Source organism: Mobula hypostoma, chromosome 9 (assembly GCF_963921235.1).
Source record: "Mobula hypostoma chromosome 9, sMobHyp1.1, whole genome shotgun sequence".
NCBI lineage: Eukaryota > Metazoa > Chordata > Chondrichthyes > Myliobatiformes > Myliobatidae > Mobula > Mobula hypostoma.
This window is the reverse complement of record NC_086105.1, coordinates 62,458,708-62,475,689: the sequence shown is the minus strand read 5'-3', so window position 1 is coordinate 62,475,689 and position 16,982 is coordinate 62,458,708. Positions and strand designations below refer to the sequence as shown.

The window sequence follows — 16,982 nt, the reverse complement described above, 5'->3', positions numbered from 1 at the left end:
CTCTATTTTGTAGGGATGTCCTTCTATTCTGATACTGTGCCCTCTGATCCTAGACTCCACCACTACAGAAAGCATCCTCTCCGATTTCTCTCCACATCCACTCTATCTAGGCCTTTCAGTATTCAATAGGTTTCAACGGGCTCTCCCTCATTCTTTTAAACTCCAGCAAGTACAGACCCAGACCAGCAAATGTACCTCCTACTTTAGCCCTTTCATATTGAGAATCATTCTCATGCACCTCCTTTGTGCAACTACAAATAAACTGCTGACAATACTCCAAGTGAGGTCTGACCAATGCCATATAAAGCACCAGCATTAGATCCTTGCTGTTCTAGTCCTCTCAAAATGAATGCTAACATTGCATTTGGCTTCCTTACCAGCGACTCTACCTACAAGTTAACCTTTAGGGAATCCTGCCCGAGGACTCCCAAGTCCCTTTGCACCTCTGATTTCTGAATTTCCCCCTCCCCATTTAGAAAACACTCTATGCATTTATTCACCAAAGTGCATGTCCATACACTTTCCTATGCTATATTCCATCTGCCACTTCTAATCTGTCCAAGTCCTTCTGCGGACTTCCTGCTTCCTCAGCAATACATGCTCCTTCACTTCATATCGTATGCAAACTTGGCCATAAATCCACCAATTCTGTCACCCAAATCATTATTGTGCAAAACTCTTAGGCACATGTAAAATAAAACTCTGTTAAGCAATGATACTTTCAAAAATAATGAAGTGAAAAGTTTCTAAATATCAGAAAATGCAAGTGAGAGAGAAAAACAAAAAAAAAAATTAGGTGGTCAGTTCTTCCATGAATCTTGAAGAACTTGCTACAGTTGTCTCACTTGCTTTTGCCTCTTCAGGTAATCTCAGACAGCCAGATGATGTTAAGGTCAAGGTTTTATGGAGGCCATATCATCTGTTGCAGAACTCCTTGTTCTTCTTTTCACTGAAGATAGTTCTTTATGACCTTGGCCATGTGTTTGGGGTTATTGTCCTGCTACAGAGTGAAGTTGGGGCCAATCAGATATCTCCCTGATGGTATTGTGTGATGGATGAGAATCTGCTTGTACTTCTCAGCATTAAGGATTCCATTAATTCTGACCAGATTACCAACTCCATTTGCAGAAATGTAGCCTCAAACCTGTAGGGAACCTCCATCATGATTCATTGTTAGCTGCAGACACCCATCCATGTAACACTCTCCAGCTCTTCTATGGATAAACTGCCTCCAGTTAGAGTCAAAATGTCAAATCTTCATTTTCAATCCAAAGCATTTGCTGCCTTTGTTCAACACCTCAGTCCTCATGTTTTTGTGCATAGATGAGTCTCTTGGCTTTGTTTCCACTTCAGGGGAATGGCTTTTTGGCAGCAATTCTTCCATGAAGACCACTTCTGACAAGACCTCTCTAGACTTTAGAGGGGTGTTCTTGGGCTCCAATGGTTTTTGTGAGTTCAGAGCTGATAGCAGTGCTGGACTTCTTCTGATTTCTTAGAAGAGACATCCATTTGATATATCTCTTGTCAGTTGCACTCAATTTCCACTGCAAACCTTCCCCATCTCTTTGTGCTTCTTCAGAACATCTTTAAACTCCTCTCTACCATGAAATTTCTGCATGGGAGAGACCTTGCTGATGTAGGCTGACTACCTTGTGTTTTGCTACTAATCTCCCTCTTGCCATGGTGATGATTTGAAGGTTAAACTGTCACATCTGCCACACCCTCACCTTTTAGTTTGGTTATCCTTCCCCCAGTTTGATTCCTTCTACACCTCTTTTTGTTTCAGTTGATCAGTTTAGTTAATTCAACTCATTATGTCATTGATCATTAGCACCTGGTTGTTATTTTTGTTTAATCATGCATTGGGCTATATACCTTCAAGTAATCAAGTTTTTAATTTGAAAAGTGGCCTATTACTTCAAATCTTACTTTCTTTAACAAAATACAACATTTTCTTTGTAACATTAATTTTTTTGAAAAATTAATGTTTGGAAATCTAAAATTTGCCTTTTCTACAGACACACTAATTCAGAACACAAAAAAAACAACTAAAACAAAGTTTGTATAAAAAAATTCAGGATGCCTAAGATTTTTGCACAGTACTGTACGACATGAAAAGAAGTGGTCCTAACACCATCCCCTGTGTAACACCACTAGTCACTGGCAATCAACCAAAAAAGGTCTCCTGCCAGTCAGCTAATACGTATTTTATGCATGCTAGTATATTTCTTATTTTTATAAGAAGCCTCATGTGCCGAAGACGCCGCGCCCCAGTGGCCTCAATGACTACAGACCGGTGGCATTGACCTCCCACATCATGAAGACCCTGGAGAGACTTGTTCTGGAGCTGCTCTGGTCTATGGTCAGCCCACACTTAGATCCCCTCCAGTTCGCCTACCAGCCCCGACTAGGAGTTGAGGATGCCATCATCTACCTGCTGAACCGTGTCTATGCCCACCTGGACAAGCCAGCGAGAACTGTGAGGGTCATGTTTTTTGACTTCTCCAGTGCGTTCAACACCATCCGCCCTGCCCTGCCAGGGGAGAAGCTGACAGCGATGCAGGTGGATGCTTCCCTGATATCATGGATTCTTGATTACCTGACTGGCAGACCACAGTACGTGTGCTTGCAAAACTGTGTGTCCGACAGAGTGTTCAGCAGCACTGGGGCTCCACAGGGGACTGTCTTGTCTCCCTTTCTCTTCACCATTTACACCTCAGACTTCAACTACTGCACAGAGTCTTGTCATCTTCAGAAGTTTTCGGATGACTCTGCCATAGTTGGATGCATCAGCAAGGGAGATGAGGTTGAGTACAGATCTACGGTAGGAAACTTTGTCACATGGTGTGACCAGAATTATCTGCAGCTTAATGTGAAAAAGACTAAGGAGCTGGTGGTAGACCTGAGGAGAGCTAAGGTACCGGTGACCCCTGTTTCCATCCAGGGGGTCAGTGTGGACATGGTGGAGGATTACAAATACCTGCGGATACAAATTGACAATAAACTGGACTGGTCTAAGAACACTGAGGCTGTTTACAAGGAGGGTCAGAGCCATCTCTATTTCCTGAGGAGAATGAGGTCCTTTAACATCTACCGGATGATGCTGAGGATGTTCTACGAGTCTGTGGTGGCCAGTGCTATCATGTTTGCTGTTGTGTGCTGGGGCAGCAGGCTGAGGGTAGCAGACACAACAGAATCAACAACCTCATTCGGAAGGCCAGTGATGTTGTGGGGATGGAACTGGACCCTCTCACGGTGGTGTCTGAAAAGAGGATGCTGTCCAAGTTGCATGCCATCTTGGTCAATGTCTCCCATCCACGACATAATATACTGGGTGGGCACAGGAGTACATTCAGCCAGAGACTCATTCCTCCAAGATGCAGCACAGAGCGTCATAGGAAGCCATTCCTGCCTGTGGCCATCAAACTTTACAACTCCTCCCTTGGAGGGTCAGACACCCTGAGCCGATAGGCTGGTCCTGGACTTACTTCATAATTTACTGGCATAATAACTATTTATGGTTCTATTACTATTTATTATTTATGGTGCAACTGTAACGAAAACCAATTTCCCCCGGGATCAATAAAGTATGACTATTACTATTACTATGTGTGACACTTTGTCAACACATCAGGACTGGTCTGATGAAGGGTCTCAGCCATAAATGTCAACTTTTCGTAGATGCTACCTGACCTGCTGACTTCCTCCAGCATTTTGGATTTACAGTTCTGGAAAATCTCTTCTAGAGAAATAAAGAAAGTAAACATTTCAGGTTGACAAGCTTACATTTTGCTTTGGAATAATTGATGTTGGGTGATGAGCCACCAGTTTAATCTCTCTTGATGGCAAGTTAGGAGTACATTTGTCGTAAGGTTTATACTTGGTGCCTTTTCTTTTAAATAATTAAATCTCATTAAAATATTTGCTTAATTAGAAATGATTTAGATAGCTAAATAAAAGTTCAGTAACTTAATTTTATCTTTATATCCACCAGTAGTATTAGTGTGACTTCCTAATTCAAAGCCAGAGTAAAATTTATTATCAGAGTACATACAGTACATGTCACCACATACAATTCTGAGATTCTTTTTGGGGCTTGCATACACAACAAACCTATAGAATGGTATCTGTAAACAGGATCAATGAAAAAGCAAGAGCATAGAAGACAAAAAACTGCAAATGCAAATATAAATGTAAGGGGTTTCTTCTTTTATGTTACTGCTGAGGCTAATCAAAATGGCTTCTTTGTTATGTTAGAATAAAATGGCTTCTTTGTTATGTTAACTGCTGAGAAAGTGCTTCTCTCTCGCAGCTTGTTTGGGTTATATTATTGATAAGAGAGTTAACGAACCAATTGGGATAGATGTTATTCTTTCTTGTGTGTCTGTAAGCTATTGTTTTCGCGGGCTTTGAGGCAGAAGGCGTGATGGGGACAGAGAGAGGAGATGTGATGCTGTAAACTGGCCGATGGGACGGACCCCAAGCAGGAGTCCGAGGCCCAGGGCCTTCGGCGAGGAGAGGAGACGAGGACAGACTTGTGTGGAGCATCTGGTCGACCACCTTGGTTGGTCCCAGGCGGCAGGTCGAGGAGGTCGGAGGGGATCGAATGGTGGAAAGAAGACTACGTTACTTGATCTCCAACTGTTGTGCACGAAGTAGTTGAACTTTGATAAGTTTGGCGCCTTTACTTTCCTTTTATATTTTACCTCTATTAAATACATAGTTCCAGTAAGATCTATGAAGTGTAATCATTTAATTGCATATGGTGTATTGTCTGTTATTTGGCGGGGTAAGATACATAACACAGCATCCACACAAACTTGATTACTCAGTTTGGCGGGGCCAAGGGCTGCTCCCCCTAGACGGAAGCGAGCTGAGCGAGCCCGAGGCTTACCAGGGCTACATAAATAACGAAAGCATTAAATAACATTAACTCTATGGTGGCCAGTGCTATCATGTTTGTGGTTGTGTGCTCGGGCCGCAGGGTGAAGGTAGCAGACACCAACCGAATCAACAAACTCATTCGTAAGGCCAGTGATGTTGTGGGGATGGAACTGGACTCTCTCACGGTGGTGTCTGAAAAGAGGATGCTGTCCAAGTTGCATGCCATCTTGGACAATGTCTCCCATCCACTACATAATGTACTGGGTGGGCACAGGAGAACCTTCAGCCAGAGACTCATTCCTCCAAGATGCAACACAGAGCGTCATAGAAAGTCATTCCGGCCATCAAATTTTACAACTCCTCCCTTGGAGAGTCAGACACCCTGAGCCAATAGGCTGGTCCCGGACTTATTCCATAATTTACTGGCATAATTTACATATTACTATTTAACTATTTATGGTTTCATTACTATTTATTATTTATGGTGCAACTGTAACGAAAAGCAGTTTCCCCCGGGATCAATAAAGTATGACTATGACTATGACTAACAAGATAAAGCGTCCTTAACATGAGATCATTGGTTGTGGGAACATCTCAATAGATGAGTGTACTTATCCTCTTTTGTTCAAGGGCCTAACAGTTGAGGTGTAGTAACTGTTCTTGAACCTGATGGTACGAGTTCTGAGGTACCTGTACCTTCTATCTGATGGCAGCAGTGAAAAAAGAGCATGTCCTGTACAACTTGAAAAGAAGTGGCCCTAACACTGTGAGGATCTTTGATGATGGATGTAGTTTTTCTACAACAGTGTTTCATGTAGATGTGCTCAATGGTTGGGAGGGCTTTACCTGTGATGTACTGGGCCAATACCTCTGTCTTTTGTAGGATTTTCCATTCAAAGGCATTGGTGTTCCCATACCAGGCTGTAATGTAGCCGGTCAGCACACTTTCCACTACAATATCTATAGAAGTTTGTCAAAGTTTTTGATGTCATACTGAATCTTTGCAGACTCCTAAGGAAGTAGGAAGCACAGTTGTGCTTTCTTTGCAATTACATTGATATGATGGGTCCAGGACAGGTCCTCTGAAATAGTGATACCCAGGTATTTAAAGTTACTGACCCTCTCCATCTCTGAGCCCCTGATAAGGACTGGCTCATGGACCTCTGGTTTCCCTCTCCCAAAATCTACAATCAGTTCCTTGGTCTTGCTGACATTGAGTGAGAGGTTGTTGTTATGACACCATTCTGCCAAATTTTCAATCTCCCTTCTATATGCCGACTCATCACAACAAACCTGAATATGGTGTTGGAGCTGTACTTTGCCACACAGTCATAGGTGTAAAGCAAATAAAGCAGGGGGCTAAGCACACAGCCCTGTGGTGCACCTGTGTTAATGGAGGAGATGTTTCTGTCAATCCGAACTGACTGGGGTCTGCAAGTGAGGAAATCCAGGATCTAATTGCGCAAGGAGGTATTGAGGCCCAGGTCTTGGAGTTTACTGATTATAGACAATAGGTGCAGGAGTAGGCCATTCGGCCCTTCGAGCCAGCACCGCCGTTCACTGTGATCATGGCTGATCATCCGCTATCAGTATCCAGTTCCTGCCCTATCCCCATAACCTTTGATTCCACTATCTTTAAGAGCTCTATCCATCTCTTTTTTGAAAGCATCCAGAGACTTGGCCTCCACAGCCTTCTGGGGCAGAGCATTCCATATATCCACCACTCTGTGGGTGAAAAAGTTTTTCCTCAACTCCGTTCTAAATGGCCTACCCCTAATTCTTAAACTGTGGCATCTGGTTCTGGACTCACCCATCAGCGGGAACATGCTTCCTGCCTGCAGCGTGTCCAATCCCTTAATATTCTTATATGTTTCAATAAGATCCCCTCTCAGCCTTCTAAGTTCCAGAGTATACAAGCCCAGTCGCTCCAATCTTTCGACATACGAAAGTCCTGCCATCCCGGGAGTTAACCTTGTGAACCTACGCTGCACTCCCTCAATAGCAAGAATGTCCTTCCTCAAATTTGGAGACCAAAACTGCACACAGTACTCCAGGTGTGGTCTCACCAGGGCCCTGTACAGCTGCAGAAGGACTTCTTTGCTCTTATACTCAATTCCCCCTGTTATGAAGGCCAGCATGCCATTAGCTTTCTTCACTGCCTGCTGTACTTGCATGCTTGTTTTCAGTGACTGATGTACAAGAACACCTAGATCTCGTTGTGCTTCCCCTTTTCCTAACTTGACTCCATTTAGATAATAATCTGCCTTGCTGTTCTTGCTACCAAAGTGGATAACCTCACATTTATCCACATTAAACTGCATCTGCCATGCATCTGCCCAATCACCCAGCCGGTCCAAGTCACCCTGCATTCTCATAACATCCTCCTCACATTTCACACTGCCACCCAGCTTTGTGTCATTGGCAAATTTGCTAATGTTACTTTTAATTCCCTCATCTAAATCATTAATATATGTTGTAAACAGCTGTGGTCCCAGCACTGAACCCTGCGGTACCCCACTGGTCACCGCCTGCCATTCCAAAAGGGACCCGTTAATCGCAACTCTTTGTTTTCTGTCAGCCAGCCAATTTTCAATCCATGTCAATACTCTGCCCCCAATACCATGTGCCCTAATTTTGCCTACTAATCTCCTATGTGGGACTTTATCAAAGGCTTTCTGAAAATCCAGGTACACCACATCCACTGGTTCTGGATTAGTTTTGAGGGGGATGATGATACTAAATGCTGAGCTGTAATTGATAAAGAGTATCCTGATGTATAGAGCTGTGCTGTCCAGATGTCCAAGGCTGTGTGAAGAGTCAATGACAGAACATCTGCTGTAGACCTGTTGCTCCCATAATTCATGGTAATAAGCAGAAGCAGTACTAAGGACTTTTCCCTGACTGTAAAATTTACGCCACAGTATCAGAGGTCTGCCATTCAGCAGATGATTTAGAAGTCACTGCCCAAGAGAACTGAGATGTGCAGTCTTTGAGTATACCTAAGGCTGAATTTGATGGATTATTGAATGTTAAGGAACTAGGCAGAGAAAATAGAGATGAGGTGGAAAGCTTTCTTGAATGGGGAGCAGGCTCAAGGGACCATGTACCCTGTGTCTTGTATTATGTTCTTAAAGAGAAAGATTAGTTTTATTTGTCACGTGTACATCAAAAGATTGAAATATACAATTAAATGCAGACAATACGAAGATAGATTGAGGGGCAGGCAGTGTTGAGGAAGTAGGGAGTCCGCAGAAGGACTTAGACACATTAGGAGAATGTACAAAGAAGTGGCAGAGGAATATAGTATAGTTGGCCCTCTGTATTCGCGGGTTCTGCATCCGCGGATTCAACCAACCGTGGATTGAAATTATTCGAAAAAGTTCCAGAAAGTTCCAAAAAGCAAAACTTGAATTTGCCGTGTGCCAAACACTACACCAAATCCATGCGAATGAAGTGACGTGTAGACGTACCCTGCTGTAGCCACCCGCCATTTCACAGATCCTCAGTCTCTCTCCAGCACTCGTTGTTTAAGCATTGTTCAAGCGTCTTGTTCATTCGCTACTTGTGTTGTGAGTGAGGGGAAGGAGTTTAGGGCTAGTAAGGGATGGCTGGCTAGCTATGTAAAGCACTACAGCTTCAAAGACTTAGAGATCACGGGAGAATCGGCATTGGCTGATGCTGAGGCAGCATCAGCGTTCCCAGAACAGCTACAATGGTTGCATCTGTACTGAACATGTACAGACTTTTTTTTCTTGTCATTATTCCCTAAGCAATACAGTATAACAACTATTTACGTAGCACTTACATTGTATTAGGTATTATAAGTAATCTAGAGATGACTTAAAGTATATGGGAGGATGTGCGTAAGTTATATGCAAATACTATGCCATTTTATATAAGGGACTTCAGCATCTCCGGATTTTGGTATCTGCGGGAGGTCCTGGAACCAATCCCCTGCGGATACCAAGGGGCGACTGTATTTGGAAGAGTATGGTCATGCACTTTGGTAGAAGGAATAAAGGCATAGAATATTTTCTAAATGGGGAGCAAATTTAGAAATCAAAGGTGCAAAAGGACTTGGGTGTTCTTGAGCATTGTTTCCTAAAGGTTAACTTGCAGGTTGAGTCGGTGGTAAGGAAGGCAAATGCAATGATAGCATTCATAATGGAGAGGACGAGAATATAATAACAGTGATGCAATGCTGAGGCTTTATTTCGCTTTGGTCAGACTGCATTTGGAGTATTGTGAGCAGTTTGGGCCCCTTATCGAAGAAAGGATGTGCTAGCATTGGGGGACAGTCCAGAGGGTCTTCTTAAGAATGATCCCAAGAATGAAAATGTTAATATTTGAGGAGTTCAGAAGAATGAGGGGGGATCTCATTGAAACCTATCAAATATTGAAAGGTTTAGATAGAGTGGATGTGGAGAGGATGTTTCCAGTAGTGGGGGAGTCTACGACCAGAGGGCACAGCCTCCAAATAGAAGGGTGTCCCTTTAGAACAGAAATGAGGAAGAATTTCTTTGGCCAGAGGGCGGTGAATCTGTGGAATTCATTGCCACTGGCGGCTGTGGATGCTGAGTCATTGAGTATATTTAAAGTGGAGGTTGATAGGCTGTTCATAAGTAAAGGCATCAAAGGTTAAGGGGAGAAGGCAGGAGAATGGGGTTGAGAGAGATAATAAATCAGCCATGATGGAATGGCGGAGCAGACTTGATGGGTTGAATGGCCCAGGTCTGCTCCTATGTCCTATGGTTTAAATCAAAGCAGCAAGGATTGTGCTGGACAGCCTGCAAGTATTGCCATGCTGCCAGCACCTACAAAGCATGCCCACAACTCACTAACCCTAATCATACATCTTTAGAATATGGGAAGAACCCAAAGCACCCAGAGAAAACCCACACAGTCATGGGAAGAATGTACAAACTCCTTACAGGCTGCGGCAAGAATTGAACCTTTATCAGTGATCACTGGCTAACTGCTGCACCATTATCTTCGTAAATTAATTGTTTCTATAACTTTTTTATTACATATGTCATCCTTCTGATGCTAATGTGTCTCCTATTTATCCTTTATATTATACATTATTTGTGTATTAATTAAATATTTAACTTATAAACAAATTAGAAATATTGCAGCTACATAATTATGCTGATTTTTTGAAGTTTCTTTTTTAACAGCAGAGCAGAGGCTGAAGTCATCAGCAGTGTGGAATTCCAATGTGAAAAAGGATGTTGAACTTCTTCACAGGACTATCGCTTTTTTGTAGTGATAATGAAAGTCGTGCAGAAAGTTGGTGGAAATATATACATACATGAACAATTTACTTAATTTCATCTAAACTTTATACAATTTTTGGGGTAAAATCAATGCTAGGATGCTGAAGTAAAGAAAGAGATGAAAGGTGTGCTACTCATGTAAACGAAACTTTGGAAATAATTTTAAAATTTTCATCAATACTTAATGTGAATGAATATTTAAACATGGTGAGGAGCTATGAGAGAGAGAAAAATGAATATCTTGCACAAAACCCTGAATGTATCTACAGACCACCCATTGAGGTACTTCTCTGTTCAACACTGGAAGATTTTCAAAAAGAAAGGAAGTATTTGGAAAAGAATGTATTTCCAATTTTAAGTGAACTCTGTAAAACCAGAAGAAGCTGCTTTAAAGTAGTAGATGTACAACAGACTCTGCACGAGGGACATCATGATCGAAACACTGATTCCCTCCAGCTAAAGTTAACACTAGACTATATCACCAAACACTCACCTTCCCTCATATGCTTGTTAGGTGAAAGATATGGTGAATATTGCACAACAAGTTTTTCAGTGGGAGGATCAGATGTGGAAGGTTTATCCAAGCTCGAAAGAAATTTGATCATCGCAGCAAAAAATGGTTATCCTTGGATATTGGATGAAAATTACCGAACATGCAGTCTGATGGAGCTTGAGATAATCGAGGCAGCTTTTTTAAATGACTCTCAGTTCAGCTTCTTTTACATCCGAGATCCTCAGTATTTTGATGACCTACTCCTGAGTGTCCCTCAGTATGAAAGATGGATGGTGGAACGTATCTATAAAAGCAGAGATCATTATGAGGAAAGGAAGGTATGGGAGTTGAAGGAAAAAATAATCAGTAAAGGATTACCTGTCAAATTTTTTAGGAGAATTGAAGAATTGGGAGAAGCAGTCTTGAAGGACTGGAGAGATGCCATTGATAAGTTGTATCCCATGGATTTAGTTCCTTTGAATACAGGTAAGTGTATCTCATGCTTTTTTTTTATAGAGTCGTAAGTACGGTTCTCTCCTTAGTTGTTATTATAACTTCTTTCTGGTGTTAGTGGAACCATTTCTAAACTATGAGGAATGGAAATTATACTTCAATTAACACTCAGGGGTAATAAAATTAATAAGCTCCATATCTACATTTTAATCACTGTCTTTCCAGGTGAGGCAACACTTCCCTTGAGAATCTATTGGGGTCGTCTATTGTGTCCGGTGCTCCCAATACGGCCTCCTGTACATTGATTTCAATAGGTTTCAATAGGTACATTTAATGTCAGAGAAATGTAAACAATATACTTCCTGAAATTCTTCGCAAGCATCCACGAAAACAGAGGAGTGCCACAAAGAATGATTGACAGTTAAACATTAGAACCCCAAAGACGCCCCCCCCAGCTCCCCTCCACGCACAGGCAGTAGCAACGCAATGACCCCACCGACCCCCCCCACCAGCAAAAAAGCATCAGTGCCCTCCACTGAGCACTCAACTGTGCAGCAAAGCGTCAATAAAGACACAGACTTGCAGTCCCCCATAAATTACTTGTTCACCCAGTAATTCGACATATCACAGGCTCTCTCTCCCCCAAATAAGGGATAAAGAGATGTCTCCATTTCACAGCGAGAGGGGAGACATAACAAACAACTCGCTGATTTACGATGGTAAAAATCTGTTGAGCGCCTTTTCCAAGTTCTGCATCCAGGGTCGGCTCCAAGGCACAGCTCTCTGGACACATAGCCCACGGCAGCTAACCTGCTGCTCCCAATGTTCCATGTTCTCCCGCGATGCCTCAGTCAGGGGCACCGACCTAGAATCGGCTTGTCTGCAGAGCTACGAAAATCCGGCACCCTGAAGGCGTGCTATTCTTCCAGGCTACGTCCTTGGGATATCAAGAAGTGGCCAGTTGTGAGGCCCTGAGAGCAGGTCCCATTCCCACAAAGAACCAAAGTCAGAGTGTAACTCCAGGTCAGGGTCTTCAAAAGAACCTTGAAAAGGAAACCTTGGTGAGAGGCGCCGTAAATTGGGAGACCACTTGGTCAAGCACCTCTGCTCCATTCACTAAAATCAGAACTTCCCAGTGGCCTAACATCTTAATTATGATTCCCTTTGATGTTCCGACATATTATTCCATGGCCTCCACTTGCGACACGATGAGGCCACGCTCAGGATAGAGGAGCAACATCTTTTATTCTGTCTGGGTAGCCTTCAACCTCAAGGCATGAATATTGATTTCTCCTTCCAGTAAAAATGTTCCCTCCCCAACTCCTCTTCTTCTATTACCCACCCTGGCCTCTTACCTCTTCTCACCTTCCTATCACCTCCCTGGTGACTTTCCTCCTTCCCTTTCTCCTATAGCCCACCTTTTTCTCCTTCAGTTTCCTTCATTTCCAGGCCTTGACCTATCCCACCCATGTGGCTTCACCTATCACCTTCTAGCTATCCTGCTTCTTCCACCCTTGGGCCGTGAATCCCAGACTCATACACCCTTGGGCCATGCTTAAAAATAGATGTATACTATTTGCTCCATTTCAGTGGTAATATACGCCTTCATAAACAGGATGGCTTACTTAACAGAATGGAAGATAGTTATTTGGATGTAAGGAATTGGTCATGTGGCACATGTCTATGCCAGCAAGGATGTGATAAAACAATGTGTTACATATATGTTAACAATACGTGCCAACTTTCTCTAATTGTTTACAATTGAATGTGGGAAAGTTTACAGTTGTTAGGTTAATTACCCTCTATTAGATCATAATTATGTAAGTGAAAGACGGAAGCAACCTGTAATAAAATGCATTTATATCCCAGTAATTGATATTATGTTCGTCAATAAAATGAGAATCAGTTCACAGAGAAGCCGTCTCATATCACATCTCCACTAATGTACAGTAGGTAGTGTTTTAATGCAGCGGTCCCCAACCACCGGGCTGTGGACCAGTACCGGGCCACAGAGCATGCGCTACCGGGCAGCGAGGAAACGATATGATTTGGCGATATGAGTCAGCTGCACCTTTCCTCATTCCCTGTCACGCCCACTGTTGAGCCATTACGCACGCGTCGTCCATGTCAGTGCGGGAAGGAGATCAACTCCTCGAGCTTGCAAATGATGGCGGGCTGAAAAGTCTGTTTGACATAACATCTCTGCTGGCATTCTGGATCAAAGTCAAGGCTCAATATCCTGAGATAGCCACGAAAGCACTGAAAACGTTGCTTCCATTTCCAACATATCTCTGCAATGAATGCAACAAAAACCAAATTGCGGATTAGACTGGACATAAGGAAGCCCATTCGAGTATCGCTGTCCCCCATCACCCCTCGATAGGACCGTCATGTTGCAGGAAAGCAAGCCCAGGGCTCCCACTGATTCAGCGATATTGGTGCGTGGCAATGATTTTATAAGTTCATACGGGGAAAATATGCGCTGTGTTTAATATCAAAACGTTACTTAAAATGTTATGATGCTACTGACTTATATAACCATATAACAATTACAGCACAGAAACAGGCCATCTCTGCCCTTCTAGTCTGTGCCGAACGCTACTCTTACCTCGTCCCACCGACTTGCACTCAGCCCATAACCCTCCATTACTTTCCTGTCCATATACCTATTCAATTTTTCTTTAAATGATAATGTCGAACCTGCTTCTGACACTTCTACTGGAAATTCGTTCAACACTTACTTCAAGCTCCCCCGTCCTCCCCTGATAATTGACTTATCGCTATATTCAGGCGAGGAAAATGTGCTGTGTGTTTAATATTAAATTCGCTAGATAAAGCCTTTTAGAAACGAAATTGAGTGTATTAGCCACTTATCACTGATATTCTGGTGGTGATTAAAACCCCCCCGAACAGAATTGCCAAAAACGATTTGTGGAAAAATAATCGGCAGGTGCACGCATGCGCAAATCACGCTTGCGCACTGGTGCCCGTGCAAGGCTTCATGGTCATTGTAGTCTTTTCTGGGTAAACGCAACGTATTTGACTGCTACTCTCGTCCGTTGGCAACCATCCCCCCACCCCACCGGTCCGCCGGTCCACAAGAATATTGTCAACATGAAACCGGTCTGCACTGCAAAAAAGGTTAGGGACCCCTGTTTGAATGGAAAATCCAATGTAATTTACATTCTGACCTCATGGTGGCCCTCTTCTTCAGAAAGTTCTTCCATTGCAGTTCTTTAGAAATTAGTGTCATTAATTGCTTAAGTGATTGAGTTGTTGTATATACTTTTTGCTTACCTTCATAAGTCAGGAGATAGAATGTATAAAATTTCAGATGTTATCTTGAAATTTTGCAAAACACTAGTTAGACTGTCCTTGGAGTATTGTTCTGGTTGCCACACTATAGGAAAGATGTGATTGTATTGAGAGTGCGGAGGAGATTTGGCAAGATGTTGTCTAGATTGGAGGACTTTAGTTTTTGGGGAAAGCTTGGAAAGGCTGGGCTTGTTTCCTATCGATCAAAGGAAGTTGAGGAGAATGTGGAGTTGGTGGAACCAGATATAATCACTATGCTTCGGAGACATTTGGACAGGCACTTAAGTAGGCAACAAAGAAGGATGTAGATCTAATGTGGGCAAGTGGGATTAGTGTAGATGGGCAAAAAGGTTGGTGTGGACGTGGTGAGCCATGAGGCCTGTATGTTGTATGGCTCGTTAATTTTTATATTCGTGAGAATGCAGTCATAAATATTATTCCCAGCAAACTGAAACCTCAGAGAATAAACTTATAATGATGTTAGCTACATCTATTCAAAATCCAAATTAAACTACATCTGGGGAACTCGGAACAGTTCTAGATGCCATGCATTTGGAGGTCAGGATTTTAAAAAGCAACGCTGGAGAGATCTGTCACGTTCTATAGCCATGTAATCAGTGTCTAATCCATCAATCAATTGAGGTGAACGTCAACATAGCCTGCAATTTCTTATCATCTGAATCATTCCATGAATTGGCATTTCCTACAGCCATGTAAGAGTTTGCAGCTGACATACATACATAGAGTCATAGATGTTCACTCCTCTGTAAGCAGAGGTCACCATTGTGAGAATGGTATTTTTTTAAATCTACGAACTTCTCATGTGAATTTGTGGTGTACTTAGGGCTCTGATTTTCAACCAGGGATCCTTCATCTATTGGGAGCCATTCTAAAGATTAAAATATTAGCTTTATTTGTCACATGTACATTGAAACATCGAAACATACAGTGAAATGCGCCGTGTTACATCAATAACCAACACAATCCGACGATTGTGCTGGGGGCAACCTGCAAGGGTTGCCATGCTTCCAGTGCAAACATAGCATGTCCACAACTTGCTAACCTTAACTCATACATCCTTGGAATGTGGGAGGAAACTGGACCACCTGGAGAAATCGATGGGAACATGGGGAGAACATACAAATTCCTTAAGAAAGCGGTAGGAATCTGACCAGATTGATAATCGCTGGCACTGTAAAATGATTGTGCTAACTACTTTGCTACCGAGCTACTTTAATAAGCTGGTTAATGCTGTACAACTGTGAACCTTCCATGGCTCTGTCAAGCATTATGGAAAAGATTATAGTACAAAATTCAATTTTAAGATATTTGCTATATTAAAGGCTTCTTGTTCTGGTTCAGGATCCTGGATGTGCTGGAAAATGAAATTATAGTGATGAAGTTTAAGGGTGTTGGGGAAGCGAGAAATGATTCTCTGATTCTGGTAAATAGCGGGTTAAAATTAAGTGCGAGCTTGTATCTGTTCTGTTCTATGAAAAGTTGCAGAGACTGTTCTTGACTGAAAAAAACTGCCTTCAGTTTGTTTAGATTAACAACTCACAGCTGTCCCTTTGAGAACGATCTGTGGGCTGTATTCACACATGCTGCATACATCATGTCTTATGAGTTCACATATTGATCTATGTTCCCACCTTTGTCTATTCAAGTTTAGCTGATAAGGCAAGAATTAGTCTGTAATTAAAACCCGTGATTTAGTGTACTCTCTTATCTAAGTCATTAAGTTTTGCTGTTACTGATTTGGTGGGAATATCCATTAAACTGGCTGTTTTTTGTTTTGCCAGTTCTATAAATTATGACGTTTCTGAGGGTTAGACAGAAAGCTCGTCAGAGCCACCCGAGAGAGAGAAAATTTCTCTCTCTGATGATCGGCTCCAAGTTTTACTTGCCAGCTGAGTTTGAACAAATAAACAGGTGAAAGATTAAAGTAAGGACTTGTGTGTGGTGTGGTTATTTGATCTGGCAAATTTAAGTTTACATTTGGTGCAGTGACTCCGATCTCAACATAGGGAACGTTTCTCTGGGCTGAGTAAGTGACCGAGGGTTTGAATCAGACACAACTGAGTGGTAGGGCGCCTCGAGGTGTTTTACCTCTGGTCACTCCTTGTGTCCGGTCAGGCGTTCTGCCCTCCGCCCACCCATCGAAACTTGTACCTTGATAGGATCCAGCGAACCACCCGAACCAGGAGGAGCATGGTAAACAGTTGTTTTGTGAAGTATTAGCGGAGAATAAGGCTAGCCGTTGTTTTGTGAGGTTGCTGCAAGTGACATTGGCTATTCTGTATTATGCTCGGAACGGGAGAAGTGGTCGCCGCTGCCTGACGAATTTGGTAAAGGGTTGCACATGCCTCAGAATATGGCCGGTTGAAATTTGATGATAAGGATACTAGACTGGCAGCCCAGTAAATTTCTCAACACAGCTAACAGGGGTTACTTATATCCCAAAAATATGCCGGTTGAAATTTATGATTATACGGGATTGGTAACCAGGGACTTTTGGCCAAACAAAGAGGAAAGGGACTGCCCTGCAGTCTATCCGGATG

At 42.6% G+C, this 16,982-nt stretch overlaps 1 protein-coding gene across 1 annotated transcript in view; it reads left to right on the top strand.

Moving 5' to 3' along the window:
- The window catches only part of ttc41 (tetratricopeptide repeat domain 41), a 101,371-nt gene that overhangs the window by 6,334 nt on the left and 78,055 nt on the right, over positions 1-16,982 (top strand). Inside the window, exon 2 of the mRNA XM_063058395.1 lies at positions 10,062-11,139. Coding sequence (XP_062914465.1) covers positions 10,365-11,139 — 775 coding nt within the window. The 5' untranslated portion in view covers positions 10,062-10,364. The remainder of the gene's footprint in view (positions 1-10,061; positions 11,140-16,982) is intronic.